Consider the following 23,171-nt stretch of genomic DNA (forward strand, 5'->3'; position numbering starts at 1 on the left):
AGACGCAAAACGACTACAATTGACACAACTGTTTTGCATCTCTTTGAGGTCATTGTATCTTTTAACTGAGCTCTATGACCTTTAAAACAAAAAGTATTAACAGTCACTTAATACAAGGCTACAAACGCACGGTGTGCGGACAAGCATTGTTAAAACACCCATAGAATATTTTGCTACATTCTAGTTAAGATTCTAAAGTGTATGACGAAATTTTGGGGAAAACATTGTTAAAGTGTTTCATTGCACCTTAAGATTGTTTCCATTTGATCGTATAATCTGACCATAAAAACATGCTCTTAATATTCTAATGAATTAAAGCAAAAGCTTCAGTGAAGTGTTGGAAGCAGATAGTGTGGAAAGATTTTAAAACTGTTTTTAAAGCTACCAAAGGAGACACTTGTGGGGGGATAAAAAACCTACTTAAAGGTCCACACTCATCCATGGAACCGCTATAACTGACAGGAATTTAGGTTTTGATCAGAGTAAAAATGTTAGTTTTAAAACAGAAAATTACACTGCGCAGGTTCATATAGCAGGCAGGTCTTCAGCCATATTTTATGACGGGGCTACAGAAACATTTTCACAGGAACAATATTGACTTGTACAGCACAGATGTAACTAATAACATTTATGATGGCTGCATTCCATTTAAGTGTTTTAGTGCCAGGGCTCCGTTGTGCATGCTGGCTCTCATGCAGGGCTCACTGGGACAACTAGAGGGAACAGAGCATTCTCAATGTTATTAGTTACACCTATGCTGCAATGAGGAAGGTCTAACAAATTAAATGGATATGGATTTTAAATAACGTAGCTTTATCTTCTCTTGTTATTAAGACACTTAGACTAAGACTGCGTAAAGTATAGCACTATGAAATTAACAGTGTGGGTGGATCCAAGGTCAGGAGTCTGACCGAGCTTTACAATTATTTCGCCACAAGAGGGCACCCTTCCCCTACTGAAAAACAGGTGGTGGTGGGGGGAGGGGGGAGTGTTTCCCTTTGGAAGAGGTAAGCATCTCTCCTTGCGTCCAACAGCAGGGGTGCCAAAAAATGAAGCGAGGAAAAAGCCGGAGTCTGACATTTTCTCCAGGGTGTCCGCCGCAGGGAACCCAGCGCCGAGAGCCCCGGGCTTTGAACAAACACAGCACTGAGACTTGTTTTGCAGACAAAATCAGCAGGCTGATCCAAGTGCAACAACTCCAAAGGACCGAGGAGAGCTCCCCGCTTGAATCCCATCTGACAGCAAGTGAGTGTGTTGCCTGTTGTTAGACTGGCTTTCTTTCATTCTGTCTTTAACGCATTCTAATCGTCCCCACTTGTAATTGGAGAGATAATCTACCTGGATTAGTGCCTCGCTGGCGGTGCTTCTTTATTTCTCTGAAATGCGTCAGTATTGACCCTCTCTGGAAAAATGCATGGGCATGGACCATACTGTCACTGTGTGAATAGATCGTACTGTATGACTGTGACATTATGCAGCTGAGTGGAGGTTAAAGCTGAGAGCTTTAACAGGCAAACCGAAAAACCTTCTTTGTCAGTTTGTTGTCCTGTTACTGAACTAAAGATTTATAGTATCATGCTCAATTCCAAGAAACCCATTTCATTTCTGTATTCACTGACCAGCTCTCTCAAATGTCTCAGTTAAAACTCAATCATTTTTAATTGGAAACAGGAAAGCAAACGATAAAAGTGTGTCTGCAAGGAATTTCAGAGAGTTCCTAATAAAGGAGATTAAAAATATAGGCCACAGAACAATGAAAATGTAAAATTAGAACAGAATAATGAAGCTTCATTTTAAAAATAATTTAGACCCTCTTGTAATCCGATGAAAAAGTTATTTTAGGATCTGATTCACGTGCGAAAATCATCAATAAGGAGAGAAGTTTGAATGAAGAATTGGGCTTAGACAAGTTCAAGAATAAAGTAATCAGACAGGAGGCCACAGGAGCAAAAGGTGTAATAACAATAAATACAGATGGAGGCAGATAAACGTGCACCGGTGGGAAGTTTTATTTATTTTTTTAAATGCTGGGATTCTTTTAAGAATGCACAATATTTCATAGCTTCGTTTGTCCCGGCTCGACTTTGATGAAATTTAATTTGGGCCTATTTTGATGAAACTGGCTCAAGTTTTCCCTTTTGTGTTTAAATCCGTTTATTGGCGGTGCCACTTTAATTTTTATTCTTCCCCTTTCTGCTCGTTAGCAGGTATTGGCTGCAGGTGTGTTCAGATATAGGTGTCATACACGCATGCGCGGGGGGGGGGGGCGTAATGCTTATTATTTTCAATTATCCACGGGTTTGAATAAATGCTTAAAACGGCCTTTGTTTGAGATTAATTACTTGAATAAAAGGCACCGAAAGCGCAGCTCGGTTCCGGGCTGGGCCGGGCCGAGGCGAGCCGAGCCGGGCCGTGCCGGGCTGGGCTGTTCCCCCCAGTGGATGGTACAGTAAATACAGGAGGAATGTTGATCAGCTTACCGCGGAGCCAGGAGGTGCTCGGGATTTGATCGGCCGTGATGCTCGAACAATGACCCGCCGGTAGGCAGGCTGCACCTGCAATAACACACGAAGCAACACGCGCGCTGTCGCCTATAAATTAACGGGAATTATAAAACGGATTGTGGCCCTTCCTCGCGGTTCTGCTGGACTGGTTTTTACAAGTGTAACATGTGTTTTTCTGCGCGCCTTCACAAAATAAGTAGCTCTGGCGCTCAGATGTGATTGGCTGAGACAATTTGAAAGCTGTGACAGGCAAACAAAAAAAAACCACTATTGCCTCCAACAAAAGTCGCCACTCATGTTCTTTGAAAGCTTTCTGTAGATACATGCCGATATTAATATAATTCACTGGTATTGACCACAATTGAATTAGATGTTTAAATTCTAGAGTCACTAAAAACCAATGGCCTCTCCAGTGCGCTTTTACGCACACGCTCCCCGGACATGCTATGCCAAACTGCGAACACTCATCATGACGAACCACATTTAGCTGTTGCTCTTTAATCTACCCACTAAGAGAGGGGTACATATGAATACAGTTCCTGAGTTAATGTGCTGCTGTAATGGGAGAGAGCGCAGGGCCACGTTTTCCGTGCCAAAACGAACCTCTTTCTCTCTCCACACACACTCGCACACGCGCACACACACACACATACTCGTACACACACACACACAGACCCACGCACACAAACAGAGCGTGTTCATGATGCCACGACGAGCCAATACCATGATATATTTAATTTGATGCTACTTTTATCATTACATATTATAAAACCATCAAAACGTTAACGCTTTTGGTGCCTTGACGCACAGGCGTAGACTAATAAATCCAACATGTGCTGGACTATTATTAGGATTAATAAATTGTAACATTCTGCATCTGCCTCTTGTTTCTGTGGGCCCCGGAGCCCCGCTAGGCCCACTCTGTTTCAACAGGTTCAACGTTGTGTTCTCATTACGACCTCCATATGGCTGCCTGTGAACACAGCGAGCCATGGGGCATTTCGAGCAGGCAGCACAGTAACAATCAGTCCGTAAAGCGGCGGAGGTATTTGTTGTAAAAGCGAGACCAGTTGTGTTGTTTGAGGGAAAAGATAATGTTGAAGCAAGTGGTAGTTTGGTCAAGTGTTTATTTTCGTTTGCACGTTATTGTGGCTACATAAGTAAATTATGCGCATCACCAAATTACAGGTGAAATGAAACTTGAGTTAACAAAACAAATGGGCTTTTGGAATATTTAGAACCCCCTCACCCCCACCTCCACCCCCACCCCACCCCACCCCACCCCACCTCTGTCGCACACATGGTTGGGAAAATCTGGGTTTCATTTTAATGGGGAGTAGCCTACCCCGGGCTCGCTTTACAACCTATGGATGTACTGGACGACTTTCAGTTGGTTGGAGCTTCGGGCGCGGACGGGTGCAGTGGCTCACCTCCTCTCGCTGTCTCCGCTCTCTTGACTTTGTGGCAGGCATTTTTCGTGTCTTTGAATATTTTAACGAGGCGAATGTGAGCAAGACGAGACACTTTTGCGTCTGGATGGGACGATTTCTGACGGAAGACAACCTAAAGGCTAATCGGTGTGGATCTCAGTCAGGGGACGTCTTTTAAAATTCGGAGCGACAGGCACGACTTGACACTGGGGTAAGTTTATAATTTGCGGCTGGCTGTGTCTTTTTTATTGCATTACCCAGCGTGTTTGTGTTTTTGTGGAGAGCAGATTTCAGTTTTACGCACCACTTTTTTTTCTCAGACGAGAAGTAAGTGACTCACAGTGCTTGTTGTGTCAGGCTGTCCATTACCTGCCATTTGTTTTAAATGAAGGCGGTGACTATCATTACTTTATTAAAGACCGAGGTCGTGTGACTGTAAGTAGGTATTTGGGTGGCTAAATCACCGGGACGCGCTCGATCCGAGCGGCGGACACCACAGACAGGTGTCAGCCTCCTCGGTTTACAACTGGCCCGTGGGTCGCAGCAAAAAAAGCAAGAAAAACAGCCCGCGTCGAGGTTTTAATTCGAGGTACAAGAGGTGGGCTATACGGAGCCAGTGATCTTTAATAGCGACTTGGATTCCGAGCCAAGTGTAGATGCCAAAGCAAGCAGCGCGCTTCTCGGTTCCCGTCTTCCTCGGCACTGCTCTCGCCAAGTCTCCCAATGCGTTTGTCACTTCTAATATTTTCCTTTTTCGCTTTGAGGCCACCACATGCATACTGAAACACATTTATGCGAAAAAAAAATCCGAATGGCATATTTTCGTCTGCTGTTAATAAGCCACAATAACTTTGAAATACAGCACCAGTCCAGAAAAACGTGATCTTTCAGTGCTGAGGATCTGTAAAGCAGCCCGGGTTTAAAGGGAAAAGCCAAGATTAATGTCAGGTAAAATAGCTTTACGTTGTGTCTTCTCTGTGGTTCATTGAGGATTAAGGTGATGATAGGCTTGAGTTGAAGCTTAAACCCATTGTGGGCAAAATGTGACAGGAAACAATAGCTTTGTCAATAATAATGAGCTCCACCCTCTGTAAGCTCATCTACTCTCCACTCTCAAGCAGCAACAAGCCTGAAAGTGAAAGCCAGAGTCGCATACAGATTGCTTATCTTAACTGCTTCAATAGACTTAAAGTATGCCCCTATTGCACACTGAAACAGTGTCAGCCACTTGACCTACTTCTCACTCTCACCGCAAATGTCTGAATTCAGTCCAGGAAGAAGGCCTCTCAATCCTCACTGTTCACTGAGGTCAGAGAGAAAATGAAACATCAGCTTTACGCTGGGAGAAGTGTTTGAGTTGAATCTGCCTGGTGAAGTGAGGTGCTGCGGCGCCGCCATCGCTTCCCTGTTTATGCAAATTAATCATCATTATTTAGTTGCATCACACCCTGCTGCCATCAGTAACAAAGTGAGGGAGGTAGAGCCAGGAGCGGCTGAAAGCACATGATGTGGAAGCTAATCCAAAGCAACATAGTGCAGATTTTTTCATTCCTGGGAGGGTGTGTGTGACTGTGGTAGTTATTAACCCCAGAGGAAAGCGGGTGGATGGAGATGGAGATGGAGAAAGCTCCCGAATCATACGAAGATCATTTTCTTCTGCTTTGAAAAGCAGGATTCCTCAGGACTTTTGGCTCTGTCCACCTGAGCGAGTAAGGGCAACCCATCTAATATATTTTTCTTCTATGGCTTCAACAGTGTGATGGGCAAAGTAATGCTAGATCTCTCTTTCTGTCAGTCCCTTCTCTTCTGCTGTTGCTGGGTGTAACCATCTATCCCCTCCTTGAGTCAAGCTTTTGTCATTTCGAACAAATGATACAAGCCGCTTAAAAAATTAGCACAGCTCAACCATGAGCCTGCTTAAGCTGCAAATGAACTCAAATATCAGAATGCTCACCTTTCATAATGCAGCTGTTTGTCAGGCACTACCATACCAAGCTGTGGCACCTAATTACACAGCAAACATAATGGCCTCAGTCTTCTTGAGTGGAAGATTAATAACGTAATTTGACTCCATGTGGAATTTCCCTGGTAGAGATTTAATTTTCTTTTCCCCTCCTGGATCGGTTCCATCCCTGACATGAATTTCTATTTAGACCTGGAGATGGATGTGGTGTGATACCGACATTACATATTCACACAATCAACACTTCCGCGTTAGAGGTGAGAATGAAGTTGAACTGGCTTCTTCCTACTGACCTAAGTAGCCTTGTATTATCTTGTTGAGTGAAAAATTGGCTGTGTGTGTGCTTACCTCTCCTGTTAAAATACCTGTCATTCGTTGGCGTAAAACCCAAGATGTTTTTGACTGTGGGAAGAGGATCCAAGGGCAAAGATTCGCATGCTTCATCCTGTCTCTCCCTACACCCTGCAAGGCCCGCATGTGTCAGGCACACATTTCCTCCAGATGCAGAGGGATATGCGTGTGTGAGGTCTGCATGTGAGTGTCTGTACCCACTTAGCATCTATCAGTATGCTTCTTTGAGTTGGATGCACATAGATGCACATAGTAGATGCACATCCTGTGTGTTGATGGCAATCTCAGAGTTCTCCGGCTCAGATTTTTTACACATTGACAATGGACTGGATGCATGTTTGGTTCTCCCAGCGATATGACAGCCATGTATGTTAGCTGCTAGCTCATGTGCACATCTCGCTGACAGTTAGATAACGTGGGAGCACAGAGGGCAAAGCAACACCTCTTAAAATAGCAGGCTGCTGCCATACAGTTGGAACAGCTATTTGCTAGCATGCTAACCTGTGAACGGAGAGTGTCCTCCCAAAAATGACAGCATTAGCTGTGCCAGCTAGTGCCCTAAAACGTGATATGTTTACATTCAAGTGACAGAGCCCTCTAGTGGTTGCAGTAATTATCAGACGAGCAGAAGATGAAGTGAGGTGACACAGTCTGCCTGAGGAGGTCGGTGTAGATGGATGGGTCAACAAGCATCAGACTTCAGCATGGGAGATCGCAGTTTGTTTCCTGTTTCAAACCAACAGTCAGCTTTTTTTTCTTTAAAGCCAGACCACGGTTGTGCTCTAACCTTAACCACATATTTATTATTGTAACCATGACGATGAAGGTCCCCCTCACCTTAACCAAGTGCTTATTTTAACCCAAACCACGATCTTTCTCTGAACCTAACCAAGTAGTTTTTCTGCCTAAACCAAACCAAACCTTAAGCATCGTGTTGTCACGTAATAAAACAGATGTATTAATGGCTTTGGAAGTCACAGACAAATTATGTTGGCCTGCCCATAAGGTGCATCATGCCAGAAAATGCTTCTATGTGGTGCTTGTACGTCCTAGAGGGACAAATGACATATTTGCTTAATTTGGAGGACTTGTTGTTTTAATGTCAGTCAAATTGCCAGTGAGAGAGAATGAGCGCAGGGGTGTAGGGAGATAGGGAGGAGGGTAACGAGGGAAGAGGGCAAAGGGAGTTGTCTGAGTCCCAGGCTATGGCATCCTTTACGATGTGGCTTCGTGTGAGTGAGGGCACATTTTGTGAATCCATCTACTAGAGAGCATGTGTTTGTTCATCAGCAACGTGTGTTTAAGTGTAATGTACGGTGCCTTGCGAGTATTCCAAGCACTTAATAAAATGATTTGTGCCTTTTCCCCCCGTGAGTTCAAAGTGGGTCCTCGCTTTTGGCTGTGGGGCAGAGGTTGCTCTTGTTCAATGGAAAAAAGACGGACTGTTTTCCTGTTAGGGGGGCTTTTTGGGAAAACCGCGGCTCTGCCTACCGCAGCCAGCCTTCAAAGGGCTTTGAAGGAGTGCTCACCTCTCCTCTCCTTAAATTCTTCCACCCCTCTAAACGAGCTACTTCCTCTCATATCCAGGAACACCTCGCCTGGCTCTCCTCGACCACCGCCATCCAACCACACTGCTGCAAAGCTGCGGTCAGGGTTATGCTCAGGTCCATGGGAAATGTTCAATCAAGGAGCCCTCAGTCCACCCACATGTGCTGGAAACAGTACAGTTTGGGAACGTAAACCTCTCAGTGTTTTCTTGCATGTCTTTATCATCTCTGTAACCCCACTGCATGGCCTTCATCCAGTAACAAAGTTTAAGAAGGAATCTATGGCTCTGCCCGCCAGTGCAGGGCTGTGGGTGTCATCCCTTTCTCGGGCGCATCCTCACAGCACATGAGGGGGAAATATTTCTTGTATTTGAAAAGAGATCACAGCTTGACATAGGAGGCTATAAATACTTTGAACTCTTGTCTCTTTACTCCCAAGTCCATCACTCTGTCAGTTAAAAATCCAAATCAAAGTACAACTTTGTCCTCCCTTACTCTCGAGTTCACAGCTATATTTTTCATTTGTGAAATAGTTATTCAGGGCTGAAGCCTTGTTGGACCTCCTGCTTTGATTTTAGCAAAGATGCCACTGTTTTGTAGCACACCATGGCTTTTCAGTTATTTTCAGCGACACCCAAATACCATTTATTAATCCTCAGATGTGACTCAAATCAAATTAATTCCAGGGTGATAATTGTCTTCTGGTTTGCTTTTTACAAAGGCAGTATTATGCTTTGTCATGTTATTTAACAGGTTTTGTTATTTTGTTACGGAGCATTAGAACTCATTATTTTATAATAAAAGAAACGTTTTTTATCTTAAAAACTGAAAAAAATGTATATGTATAAAAAACTTGTTGAAAATTAGATTTTTAAATGCCGCTTGAAGTTCAATCACCTCATTGTTGAAATGTTCATTTTTTAAAAATTTACTTCAGAGGAAATTTGGCTCATACTCAGCATCGCATTTTCATATTGTCTCTATTTATATTTTCACTTACTGTTACCAAAAACAATTTACTATAAACTGCAGTTAACAGTTTCTTATTGCAGGAGAAAACACAACACTGTTTGGATGTGTTTGGACAAAAAAACTGTGTGAAATGAAAGAGAGGGCACTTCTCACTCCACTCTGTGTTTTTGCCTGATCCGTTTCTCACAAATTAACCCGGTTTAGTGAGTCATTGTTGCCCAAAACTTTATGCCTGCTCATGTCCTTTCCCTTCCCTGAATCTCCCATTTTCTTACCAAAAACACTGATCTTACAGAAAACTTCATTGACAGAAAAATACCCCACAACCTGTCCTATCAGCATTTTTTCCCATGCTTTTCTGCTAAAGTGTATATGTACATAAATACAGAGAGTGGTAGCTTAGCACAACTTCCTGTCTGTGATTCTGTGAGAACCAGCCTGACCTCATACTCCACCTCGTGCTGTCTGTCTTTTCTCCTCCTGCTTGGTACTGGATCAGGTTCTGTTGATCTAAAGAACGCTGTCGGACTCAGGGCCAGCCGTGTGGGCTGGGCCACAGAAGCTGCTGCATTCCTCTATTGGGCGTTCAGTATTTCTCCCTGTAGTGTCTCTCACTGTCAGTTGCAGAGATGGAAAGGGAGAGACTAGGCACTTCTGAGCCTGTGGTGTATGATCAGATTGTTGGCGTTGTAGCAGCTAGTTCAGGTGTAGCGGTATGCTCTCTAATAATAGTGAGGTAATGAACCACTTTGAACACTGGAATGACACTTCAGCAAAAAAGCAAACAAAAAAAAGTCTTTTTTTTTTTAAATTTAATTTTATTTATCTATTTATTTATTTATTTTTAGATTAAATATTCCAGAGACAAACACACAGAGCTTCTGAGCATTCATGAGCAGGCTTTAAAAATTTGTCAGTGATTCTCCTGCTAATGACACCCTCAGCTGTGAGAGTTGACCCCCTCCTGCCCTTGGCCCTCCCTGCTCCTCCTCCCCTCCTCCTCAATCCCTAATGAATGCCAGTGAGGTGCTCTGAGTACACTTCGAACCCACACCCGCCACCCACACACACACACACACACACACACACATGCACGCTTACACAAAAAGCAGGATTGTTGTCACCACTGCGGAGACAGCCATCATCAAGTGGACTTCCAACAACTAATGTCTGACCCCTGCTACCTGAGGCCTGTCAGTCATGTTGATTCATCTGGACAGGTTTATTTATCTATCAAATGTGTGTGTGTGTGTGTGTGTGTGTGTGTGTGTGTGTGTGTGTGTGTGTGTGTGTGTGTGTGTGTGTGTGTGTGTGTGTTTGTTTAAGGATACAGATAGTTAGGATATGATTTGTGCTGAACCAATTAGTAAATTTATCAATTAGTTGGTCAACTGAATATTAATCGCCAATAATTTTGATAATCAATTCATTGTTATTAAATTTTCAAACAAAAGTGCCAAATATTTGTTGATTCCAGTTTCTCTGCTGCATATCAGTGTAAATGACGCACATTTAATTATATATGGGTCTGGGACAGCAGGTCAGATATGAAGACATCAACTAGGGCTCAGGGAACTCGTGATAGGCATTTTCACCACTCTCTGTCATCTTAGTGTCAAAAAAACATAGATGCAACCCTAGATACGATTGCCCAATAGTGTTGTCACGATCCCAAAATTACCTGTCTAAATATCTCTCTCAATAAAATTGTATTTTATGTGCTGTTAAGTGTTTTCTTGTTTGTTTGTTTTTTCATATATATGTAGGTGTGTGTTTGTCAATGAATTAGTACATTTCTAACATTAGTAATTGGATTATTGTAAATAATTAGATCAATGTCATAGTGTTATTAAAGCTTCTACATGGTATGCAGTAATCTGATGTCCCCTATACTTGAGTTTATGTGATTTCTTTGATAGTTTATATTTGCAACCATATATCACTTATTAAACAGTCTTTGATAAGACTCAATACACCTCCTTGATGGAGGTCTGCTCTCCACTGAGCGCATTTTCTAGTATGAAAAATAATTATTGACCAAAATGTACATGCCATGATTACCATTACCGGTACTGACTGAGTATAAATTGATCATTTATAACTGATGCGTGATCTGCATACTTGTGAACGCCTGATTTTTGGCTTGCAAGTTATGGAAGGTAACATTGCCAGTGTGAACGTTGCATTTTCATATAGAGATGTTTGCACATTGATAATTTAGCTGAAAAGATACAGCCAAATTAAACAGGTGTCGTTGCTCTTAACTGCCTGATCAAACTTCAATGTTGAGAAAAGTTTGCTTGTCGCAAAATAAATCACACTTGTTTGACTTCTATTTGAGGGCATAGGCATGATGTAATTATGTTACCTATCACTTTCGCTGACTTGTTGCTCTTTCAATTCTTTGAACAGGTTGGCAGGTCTGTCGGCAAGATGCTCTGCCGAAATTGGGAATGTTGGCTCCCTTGGTCTACGTAGGTTTAAAAAATCTTTTACCGACAGGCTTTGTGATGTCCGTGGGCTTGACCATATTTCGCTTTGTGCATTAACAGTTGGCAAGAGCATATGTATTTGCAGCCATGACTCTCGTTTTGTCACTTTCATGGTTAGTGGAAGCAGAGTGCAGGAAGTGCAGAGTGTGGAAGCAGAGCGCTGCACACGCACACACTGCAGCGCTGTCATTCATTGATGCAACTCGGGAAATACGGCTCTTATTAAAACATTGTCATTCTTAAAGTATCAGTATTAATAAAATGAGGTATACCGCCATTTTTTAATGGCAGGGTATTGCGATACCTTTCTAGTATCGGTATACCTTGCAACACTATTCCCGTATAGGACAAGCAAGAGCTGAGATGTGATTCTGGTGAGTAGCATCAACAAACAGCATCATACCATGTGCAATCTGTACGCAGGGGGATTCCTGACCTTGTTGCCCTCACTCTTCTTTTATATTCAAACAATGCATCTTTCCATGATGATAATGTGAATGGAGGTGGCCCTGTTGTTAGCCTATTAAAAAGTCCTCCATGGTTCTGAGCAGCCACTAATAACCCCACCAGGGATTACTGTACAGCAGGCTAGAAGGACAGCAGGGCACCAGTTGGGGCCTCAGCTTGCTGTCATCCGAGAGAGGCAACCCAGAAGACTTCCATTCACTCCCAGTCTGAGTGGGGCCACCACATCAACTCTGTAGAACAGCTTGAAAGGCTCCCACTTGGGATACAAAGTGGCTCAGCTGTCCCTCTCCTATCCTCACCTCCCCCGGCACCCTCCTTTACACCCAAGCCAAATAAAGCCTCTCAGCAACTTCTGTTTTCCTAATCTGTGAACTCTGACAGAGGCGCCCAGGCTTGAAAGAGAGACAGCTCAACATGGGATGATCTCCCGGTGACAGGGAGAAGCTGAAAAAACGTTCCCCGGAATGTCTCTGCTGAAACCACCAGACCACCCTGTCATCTTCCTGTTCCTGTCTTTCTCTCTCTCTGCCTGTCTTCCTCCCTTTCTCACTCCCTCTGTTCTTCACCCACCTCTTTTTAATCTAATTTCCCTTCATTTTGCCCTCCGTCATCTAACTTCTCTAATTGGGCTGTTACTGGTTGATTAAAATCATTGAATCTGTTCCAATTGCCAAATGGCCTGAGTAGTCTGTGTGGAGAAGTGCAAGTTCTTATGCAGGGGCTTCCACTCTAAAAGCCCCATATTTTTTCATCTATTCACATACTGTGCCTATAATACTAATGGGCAAATTATTTAACACTGCAGTAGTTTAGGCACTGGGGATTGTAGCACGTCAGCACAAGTGCATTTTCCTTGCCATTAATCCACAGAGGAATGTTGCAGTGATGAATTGGCCGTGCAGTTTGTATTTGTCACTGCACTCCAAGCAGCCTTTCACCGGGAAATGGCTTAGCTGCCACAGAAACAGTTTGTCATTTATATACCAGATGGTGGTAGGCTTGTGTGCTGGGGTCAGATCCAACTTTGAAGACACAATCAGTGATGGAAATGTAAACAGAACGGTAGCCAATATCACAAATCAAAACTTAGATTGGAAGCTGATATCGCACATTAACACTTAACTAATTAGAGGAAAAGCTGTTTGTTTTTGTGCCTATTTTAGGTAAAGATTGACACTACTCACGTGTATGAAGCTACAGCCACCAGCCGGTTAGCTTAGTTTAACATAGAGACTGAAAACAGAAGGAAACAGCTAGCCTGACTCTGTTCAACGGTAACAAAGTTAGCCTAGCAGCGATGACAATGTGTCATTCTTACACTTCAGTTTTTGTGCAACGTATACCAATAAGATATAATGTGTTAATTTGTGAGCTTTAGTGATGCTGGTAGGCCGATTTTGTTACGTTTGGATAGTGCCAGGCCACCTGTTTCCTTTTTTCCGGCCTTTGTGCTAAGCTAAGCAAAAATGGCAGCGGTAGCTTCATATTTACTGTATAGACATGAGATTTATATTGATCTTCTCAACTAACTCTTGGCAAAAAGGTGTATTTCCCAAAATTTCAAATGATTCCTTTTGGAACAATGAAACATTTGTTTACATCAGCAATGGAATTAAATTTGTTGTCTGAACAGCTCCAACCTTTCTTCGGTAGATACCTGAAAATGTTGCAACTAAGCCAGCAATTCTGGGTGGTACTCACTGTCTTTTTTAGAGACACAGAGACATGGGCCCGCAGCGGTTGCTACTTCAACCACATTTAAGGAAAGACAATGTCTGCCCCCACCAAGGGAAACTTGTGGCTTGTTGTTAAACACGCTGTCAATGCTGAAAGCAGGATTTTTTTGCTGAAACAGATTCTTAGTATTTCAAAGGTCAGCCAGCTACACCACTGTGCTGACATCCTGGCAAGGCTTACAGATTCAGAAAGATTTTGTGGAACTGGCTCACATTTTGCAGTTTTTTTATAGTGATATAGAATAAGTCCTAAGTTTTTAATAGCGACCAGATTTTCCTGCCAGAGTACGGTCTCAGAGAATTGTTAACACTTGCTGCAAGGCTAGCATCTATTTCAGAGGGCATACAGAGTGGAATTAAACAGCCTTGTCAGTGTTCTCTCTCTGTTTAACCTACACGCTCATCTGCCAGACATGCCTGACAGCACCAGACCCTGGAAGAATCTCCCAGCAGGCCCGGCAGCACACGGACCACACCATATTTAGTCAACCGAAGTCCAGACACAGACCAATGCAGTCCTCCACCTTAATCTGTCTCCCCTCTGTTTCTCCCTCCTTCTCTCCCCCTCTCATTTTTTATGTCCTTCTCTCAACTCTCCCTCCTTCCATCTCTGTCACTTTCCCTCTCTCTCCTACTGCTTCCATTCATCTCTGTCCTTGCTTGCCCTCCCTCGAGTCATTTCTGCTTCATCACTGTCATGCCCCTCACTGTTTCTCTCCCCCTTGTGTGTCCTCCTTTTCCTTCTTACCCACTGAAACTCCTTTTTCCTTATGCCTGTTTGTCCTCCTTTCTAGTCTCTTGTGTCTGTCAAGTATTTTCCTGCCTGTTTTTTTTTTTTTAAACTTTTTATAACTTCCTCGCACTCCCTCAGCAACATGCCCATCAAATCTTGAATTGAATAATTCCCTCTTTCCATCTTTTTTCTTTCTTCCCACACATATCGTAATTTCTAACCCTTCTTCCTGCTCCTTTCTGCCCCCCTTTCTTCTCTCTGAGCCTCCCCACTGTCTCTTTTCTCGGATGAACGTGCTGCTCATGGAAGCTGGGCCTGGATGCTAATGAGTTGCTAATTCTATCAGCCGTCTCTCCATGCCCTCCCCAGTGGGTGTCAGGCCCGCCAGATTTACACCAGCCAGCCTTTTGATAGAGTGCCTTGGCTGAAGAACTTGTGTTAGCGTGCCCACTTTAACCTCCTCGCCCTCAGACACGTCATTGATCACTTACCTTATCTGTCCTGGTAAGGCCCACTCTCAGTCCAATCATTTATGAGCAGGCCCATTTCCTGAAATCTATTTTACATATGTTGAATATTGTAATAGCAGGGGATTTTTGTTTTCATGCTCAGGTCTTTTAAATTTCTTTGAGTGGCTACCTGAGAGCTCGGCACCACGGGAAGTATATAACTATCTCTTTATTCCAAGTATAGTTCAAAATTAAGCAGAAAAGAAGTATGAAAAGAGGTATAAAACTATGTGTAGCTACCTCCCAAATTTCTAATGCTGACATAAGAGGCAATTGTACATACAACTCTTTATGCTGTGTAAAACTCCCTCACACTCTTTTCCTCACACTCCTTTTCCTTTAATACCCAATCATCGCTTGAGGAGAGGCCAGATGGCTGGGTTTGAGCACTAGAGCACAGAAGACTGGTCCTTTTTTAGAGGCCACTGGGCTCTCTTTGAGGGTCGCTAGCTTTGGACCCCTCACACAAGAAAAGAACGAAACTTTTGTTTTTCCGACTCCCCTTAAATCCGTCTGTCTGCCTTCCCTGCTTGACTGAAGTGGATACAGAGGCGGCTTTTTGTTCTACCAAGATGAAGAGGGATGCTGTAGTATAAGAAGGAGAGTGAGGGTAAGAGGAGGTAGGTGTGATTCATTGTAATTTAATAAATACCTCGCCAAGAGGGTTGGCGTGCCTTCTCAACCCCTCAGCTGTCTGTTTTCAAATGGGGCTCTTCTAGATTTGACACCCAGGGAAGTAAATAGGGGATTACGGAAGGAAAAGCCTCAGGCCATCTAAATCTCTTTCTGCGTCTTTTTCTTTGCCCCCAAAGCTTTCTCTCTCTGCGCCCCTCATTCTTTCTCTCTTTGGGGCTGAGAGGCCCCTCGTCTAGCTGTGAGCTTATCAATGATGTCATCCAGGTACCTATCTTGACCCAGAGATTTAGAAACGCTTGAATGGAGTCTCATAGCCTCACTTCTTCTAATACAGAGTATAATCCTCAAATTGCTATCACTTTTTGTGAATTTTCTGGTTCATTGAGTGAATATAATGCTGTCTTCTCTAGGATCAGCCCTGTGTGACAATAGTGTTGCAATGGTTGATTTCCTGTCATAATCCTGCAAAAATCAGTAAGAGCTCAAAACTAGAGTCTTGTCCTCATATATAGAATAGTTTCCTTTTTTCCGGACCAGCTCTTAAAGCAGAGGTTTGACCAGGGTCACATGCAGTCCACTGCTTTGCAGAATCACCAAGGATTATAGAGTGACTTCTGTCATGCTGCTTAAGCATGACCAGAAGGCTTGGCCAGTTTTGACCTGAATGGAAGTACTGAATGAGAGGCCAGCATTGAAATTCAGGGTGCAGTCACTTGCAGCCGCTAATGTCTCTCTTTATATGGTCACATCCTTTCTCTTGGACCTCCCATCTAACTGTCTTATCCTTTGACAGGGTTTTAGTCAATGAAAACTCAATTAATTGTACAGTCCAAAAGATCCAAATTATTTTCCTTTTCTAGGGTAAATGTAATTTGGTTTTGAAGATGCACAAACTTGTTTTTTATACAGTAGAATTCAATCAGAATCATTTTCCATTTTATATCCTATTATGGTAAAAATATGTTTGACATTGACATTTCTGTTTATCTCTGTTTCTTGCAGGAAGGACTGTGGTCAGTCTGAAGTAAAGGGTTACTTAACTCAGACACTCTCCTTCCATTGACTCACAATTATACATATACATTACACATAGTGGAAAGTCACACAAACAGACAGATCCACATGACACTTACTCACTCACATTTACACACATAGACTGTTGGCTACACACACATAAACACACAGAAAGACTCAACCCGTGCCCAAACACAGACGCACATTCACAGATAGGCCCTCTGAGCAGGATGAGGGGACCCTGGAGGTGCTTGCTTGGCCTGTGCCTCCTGGCATGCTCAGTCTCCACCCACAGTGCCACCAATCCCTTCGCAGGGCAGCAGACCCCTCCAGACCCTTGCTATGACGACACAGGTGCAGCCCGCCGCTGTATCCCTGAGTTTATAAACGCTGCCTTCGGTAAAGAGGTGATGGTGTCCAGCGTCTGTGGCCGTCCTCCATCCCGTTCCTGTAGTGTGTTGGAGCGGGGCGATGATCGACCTTCTGTGCGCTTGTGTCAAATCTGTGATGCAGCTGACCCTCGCCGTGCCCACCCTGCTTCCTACCTCACCGACCTCAACTCAGCCCACAACCTCACCTGCTGGCAGTCGGAGAATCTTAACACCTCTCCATACAATGTGACTCTAACCCTCTCATTGGGTAAAAAGTTTGAGATCACCTATGTCAGCCTGCAGTTCTGTTCACCACGACCTGAGTCCCTGGCCATATACAAGAGCATGGACTATGGCAAAACCTGGATGCCCTACCAGTTCTACTCCTCACAGTGCCGGCGTATGTACAATCGGCCCAACAAAGCCAGCATTACCAAGCAGAACGAGCAGGAGGCTCTATGCACAGATGGCCACACTGACCTCTACCCGCTTTCTGGAGGACTCATTGCTTTCAGCACTCTGGATGGACGGCCCTCTGCTAAAGACTTTGACAACAGCCCAGTCCTTCAGGACTGGGTGACTGTCACTGATATCCGTGTGGTCTTCAACCGGCCCCAGCTACCCCGGGAGTTGGGAATAGGGACCGGAGGCAACAGTGGAGGGAGGGACGATGACCCCGTGGCAGTGACATCAACAATGCCAACTTATTTCTATGCAGTGGGAGACTTCCAGGTGGGCGGGAGGTGTAAATGTAATGGACATGCTTCACGCTGTCTGAAAGACAAGGAAAGCAAACTGGTGTGTGACTGCAAACACAACACAGAGGGACCTGAATGTGACCGCTGCAAGCCCTTTCACTATGACCGACCATGGCAGAGGGCCAATGCCCGCGAGGCCAACGAGTGTCTGCGTAAGTCCTTCCATAAATTTCTGTAGTCCTAATGAGGGAATGGGACTAGGACAGGGGACTTAACCCTGTTACACACACATCTATGTGACTGCCATATAATGTATCTGATACAAACATCCCATTCTTAGTTAAAGGAATGTAAGAAAATTAGGAAATATTTTAAAATACAGGTTTGTACATTCCTTTGTTGGATAGAGTCATGACCTTTTCACCGCCTGATTTCAGGATATGAGGACAGCAATGTAAAGTCAGGCCAACAAATTGAATTTACACACACACACACACACACACACACACACACACACACACACACACAGACAGGAGAAAAGAGGGAGGTAGAAATGGAGAGATTTAACTATGATGTTTGACTGTCATACTGGTAATTAATAGTGCTGCCAGAACATACCAGATGGGTTTGTGTTTATGCAGGTTAGGCGTTCTGGTAGCATGTTGTGGTTGAGTGGGCAATTTTTGCAACATCTCTCAAAAGACAGGCCCGTCCTTCCATTTACCTTAAGTCTCCTCTATTTACCATTTCCCAAGAGAGAAACAGGCCAACTCTCAACAAAATCACGTTTTCTGGACTTTTCTATGAAATAAAAACTAATTTTCTCAAGCAAGTCTAAACAGTGGATCACAACAGCTCAAATTACTGGCACATCGCTACAGCTAAGTCATCCAAGAATGTTATTTGGCAGTGTTTGCCTTTACCTCAAGACATGCTCTGTAACAGTCATCCAGACATGCTCTGAAAGCTTGCCAAGTAAAATTATAACAATTTCTGTGACAATTTTTGTTAAAGTAAATGGATTACCTTTGTATTGGATTCGGATTTTCTATGATAACAGGATTTTGATTTGATATTTAGCATATATATTGTACATGGCTGTACAAAGGTTTTAGACACATGTAATGTAAATCATGTGCTTTAAGAAGGACTTGGTTCACTAACATCTAATTTTTAGGGTACTTCTCTGTTAGTATAAACAGACATAGGTGGAACTTAATTCAGGTCAATTTAGCTTGTCATAAAATGTGTTAGTGTTGGAAAATTAAACCATATTAAAAACTACTGTCCCCATTTTAACCTTTCCCCATAATGAAATACAATTACAGCCAGAGAGAAAAAAAACAGGAGTCGAACACTGAAAAACAGTGTATAATTTTCAAACATGTTGTAATTGCCCAGTGAGCTGGCCTGAGATCATATTTAGCATTGAAATTTTCCAGATCTGTTTAAAGGGGACAAAGAGTGACAGAGCCAGATGAGCAAAGCCATTTTAACATTAGAACAGCCGGCAAACCCAGCCTTCCCTCACTCTGTAGTCTGAAATTTCCGATGCCAACACTACCTTACTTTGGCTTCTCACCTGTCCTTTACACCTTCACTGACTCAGCTAGCCCCTTCTAGAACAATATCCTGTAAATCCCTCAGTGTTTTCTCTCTCATACTTTTGCACACACCCTCTTTCAAATGTCCCGTAGCTGTTTCTGAAATGTTACACCCGCTTCCCGTAGATCTCTTCTCTGCGGAAATGATATGTCACCTCTATCCTTGATTTCTGGACTAAACAGCCCGCTGCACTGGCCAGCGCTGATGACCTAATCCCAGGGTAGATACAGGGCAGTTAAAACCTATTGCAAGTTGCACGCCATACCTGATCACACATCTGGACACGCCAAAAAGTCAGTCCCAGATGTCCCCAATTTCATGTTCCAAAAGCCTCTTTACAGCTTATTCCAGTAGAACTGGCTCCAAGATATCCTCAAAGTAGCAAGAGAGCCTTTAAAAAGCCTCTCAAGTGTATATTAAAGCCCATTCTTAAAATGCACACGCCCCTTGTTGATTTCTCAGTTTGGTTTTCTTTCTGACACGGTGCACGAATAGCGGCGGGCTGCGGTGCAAGCCCTGAGGCATGCCACTGTGGCAGTGAGGTGTAAGTATTTAGACTGGTAAAGTGTGTAAGAGTGGCAAGTTACAGAGCTGAGGAGTCCCGTAGGTGTCACCAGAGCCTTCATGAGGCCCTGGGGGTGTTTGGATTGGAGGGAGGGTCCGAGAGGGCTGGTCTGAGGTCATGATACTTTGTTGGGTGGTGACAAGGTTAAGTTGATGGGGAGAGGGTTTGTGCGTACTGAGGAATTCAGAGTGGGCAGATTTAGAGCCAAATCAATGGTTATTTCACACCCTGCGTCTGAGTCTGTCAGTCATTGAGAAATGATGTGCTTCGTAGCCAGATTTCACCATTTTAAACATTATTGTTAGGATGGTTTCAAAGACCTTGCAATGTTCTGCTCTCACTAATAGCAGTCCTGTTTTACAGCTTTACCAAGCTTTACCTGCATACCAAGAACATTGTTTCTAACAGGCTGGTTTGATTGTTCACGGGTCTTACTAAATGTCTGACATGCACTGCACCAAGATTACTGTCTGCGCTCTTGGCAAGCTCACTTTCTGTCTCCAGACACAAGCCATGCACGCACACACCCATCTGCCGCCTCCCTCACTATGAATCGTGCCTCAAGACATTGGTTTACAAATCCCCACTCTAGTCGTCAGAGAGGGCAGACTCGTAAAGGAGCATGTCTGTTTGTATTGAGGGAGACATGATGGAAAAATCTGTGATTTATCTGCCTGGAGTTTGAGCCACAGGACAGAATCAGGAAACAGATGGATAAGAGCTATTTGGTTACTGGTTGTGATGGAGTATTGGCTTTTCTGCTGGCATAGTCAATGCAGTAATGTAAATACTATATGTTGACTTAAAAATGTGAGACACTATATCATGCCATAATAGAGTTTGCCGAAGTCACTGTATAAGATGAAGAGGCCTCTTGTAGAGTCAACGACAATGTGACATCCTGAGTAGATGATAATTTATGGAGGCGTAGTAGCTCTCTACTCTTGGCTGTGTCTGCATCTTGGCCCTGTTTGGCTGCGGCACCAAGCTGTGCTATTCTCCAGCCCTTCCTCTCCCTCATTTGGACTCAGCCTGCAGGAAGTCCAGAGTACTGCTCTGGGACGCTACAAGCCCAGGGCCAGACACCATCCATCCCTAATGGACAAACCAAGCCAGGCCTGCTCCCAGTGTTGCGCCAGGCACACTGTTATGCATTCATAGCATTAAACACAGAGGTCGTGTAAAGGCTGTTTGAATTGCCATTTGAGCTGATTTGCCAGAAATGCAGGTGAGCTGCGGTTTGGAGCAGAGTTGGGTGTTCCTGCTCTGCTGCAGAGTTTGGGTGTGGTGTTGAATATTTTTAATAGTAAATTTGACATATTGAATCCAGTGGGGAACAACTGATATGGCATTTTGTTTTTGCACAGGAAGGGGAGTTTCCTTTGAAATTGAATCAATCAACCAAATAACTATTCCACTATAGACTCTCATTATACATCAGTCCATGTCATCACCTTAAGAAAATTCCCACAAATTAGTTATTACCTCTAAAAAAAGTTATTACCTGTTATATAATAGATGTTATTAGATCATGTCTGCTGCCCTAATGAAGAAGCAAATGCATTAAAATGTGAATTTTACATTGGAAGAAGGAGAAGCAGAACAGACAGATTTTGAAGTTGCAAGCCTTGTCACGAGCCCATTCAAACTTTTTGTGGGGGCTTGTGGTTTTTGGTGGGCTCAGCCTCTGTTTTTTGGAAACTATTAGCTGGAATTAGAGGGATTTTGACAGATGGGTTTCTTAGGGAGAGCAGCGTTATCCAGCAGAGGAGTGTCTGTGTCTGTGTCTGTGTGTGCATGTGCGCGTGCATGTGTGTGTGTGTGTGTGTGTGTGTGTGTGTGTGTGTGTGTGTGTGTGTTTGTGTGAATGTGTGTGTCAGAGGAAGAAGCCAGCCAGGAACACATGCTCAGGAACAGGGCTCAGAATAAGCTCTCAGATCTGTACAGAGCTATGGAAACTCTGAAGACCAAGGAAGCAAAAACTCTTTTTTTTATTTCTCTCTCTCTTCGTTTCTCTCACTGACAAGGGGCAGATGGTTATTTAATGCTGATTAGAATTTCAAAATAGGCCTCCATCCTTTCACAGCTTTTTTTCCCCTCCTCATCTCCAGCAAGGGCAAGCAGAGGTCAGGCCCATGTTCCAGGCATAGGGCAGATTCATCAAGACAGTTTTTAGGCTTTGTGATTGAGAAATGAGCTCATTCTCAAACACACCACACATGAAACCACAGCACAGTTTGTGACGTTGCATGATTTGGATAACATGGAAAAACACTGCATTTTATATTTTCTCATTCGTAGCGTGGAGAGGAGCAGGATTTGTCTGCTTTTGTTCTTGCAACAAAGTGGTGTTTGGTCGGGTAGAACCAGGTTAACCTCAGTAAAAATGCTTTGAATTTCCACACTGAACCCTGAAATTCATCTTTGCAGCACAGAACCCTAAAATTGTACTCCTTGGTCAGCAGAAATTTGCTGTGTGTCTCTAGAGGGCATTGTGCTATGAAGCTCTGAAGTGAGATGCCAATCATAGATGGGTAAGGATGCAAAAAGCCATAGCTGCCTTGATATTACAGCATGTATGTGCCATGTTCCTTCTTTTGTTAATTGACTTTAAGACCCTCTTACCCCTCCCACCTCCACCGCCTGTCCCTGGAGGCTAAAAGGGAACCGACACTTCAATTACTTATGGCTTGACACTCAAATGAACAGGAGATGTTTGTGTGTGTGCGTGTATGTTGGAGGGGGGGGGGGGTGTTGCTAAGTGAAAGAAAGTGATTTTGAAAAAGAAACCTCCTGTGCTTTCAAATAATTACACAGCCAAGGAATGTTGTTCTAAAATCAACAGCCCTATGAAATGATGCCTCTGGGGTGGTTAGCGTGAGACGATGGGGCAACGGGACAGCGAGGCCAACAAACATGAGGAGTGTGAGTTTTGGTGATGTGTGTTGTTGTGTTTTCAGGGCTTGAACGAAAGTAACTTCCTCTATCTTGCTGAGACAATATCGTTTGGTCATTTAGCTTTTATTCCCTCTGACATCACTGCAACTTTGGTCCTTGGCCAACCCACAAGGGATTGATGCATTTCTCCTTCTATGAAGCCACTCACAAAAGCTTTCTGGCAAGCAGGGAACATGGTGAAACAAATGTTGAGGACAGCAAGTGCCAAATAACAGCATTAATGTCAGCTGGGTTGAAACCTTGGGAAATGCTCTTCGGCTGCCTGAGGCCAAGTGCACGTGTGCATATGCATCTCCTTTCATTTGTGCATGTGTTAGAGCCACATGTAATCTAGTAGTGTGATGTGGTGTTTCATCCCAGTGCCAAAACAAACTGGTAGAGCTGTAGTGTGCCCACCCTGCTCTCCCAGGTCTCCATCGACTCTCTCGCACAGATGGTAGCAATCACCTCCCGAGGTGCCTGTCACCGCCGGCACTCTCTTCCTCTCTATCCTTGTGTAACAAGATTAACTCTGCCTGAATCTTTCTTTCTGCTACCTCTTCTTTTATTTCATATATTTCTCTCTTTTTGCTGAAATCAATCATTTTTCTTTTCTCATTGATTTCGTTTTGTTTTGGTA

General features: G+C 43.6%; 1 protein-coding gene across 3 annotated transcripts in view; it reads left to right on the plus strand.

The window, feature by feature from the left end:
* Window positions 1-1,002: 1,002 nt before the first annotated feature.
* The window catches only part of ntn2 (netrin 2), a 47,987-nt gene continuing 25,818 nt past the window's right edge, over window positions 1,003-23,171 (plus strand). Inside the window, exons 1-2 of one of the 3 annotated variants that reach the window (XM_040135614.1) lie at window positions 1,003-1,245; window positions 16,344-17,636. In XM_040135614.1, the coding sequence (XP_039991548.1) occupies window positions 16,586-17,636 (1,051 nt within the window). In that variant the 5' untranslated portion in view covers window positions 1,003-1,245; window positions 16,344-16,585. Of the gene's footprint in view, window positions 1,246-2,472; window positions 2,541-3,858; window positions 4,146-16,343; window positions 17,637-23,171 lie in introns of those variants that run through there. The other 2 variants (XM_040135616.1, XM_040135615.1) reach the window with 2 other exon arrangements.

The sequence above is a fragment of the Xiphias gladius genome, chromosome 9 (assembly GCF_016859285.1).
Source record: "Xiphias gladius isolate SHS-SW01 ecotype Sanya breed wild chromosome 9, ASM1685928v1, whole genome shotgun sequence".
Classification (NCBI taxonomy): domain Eukaryota; kingdom Metazoa; phylum Chordata; class Actinopteri; order Istiophoriformes; family Xiphiidae; genus Xiphias; species Xiphias gladius.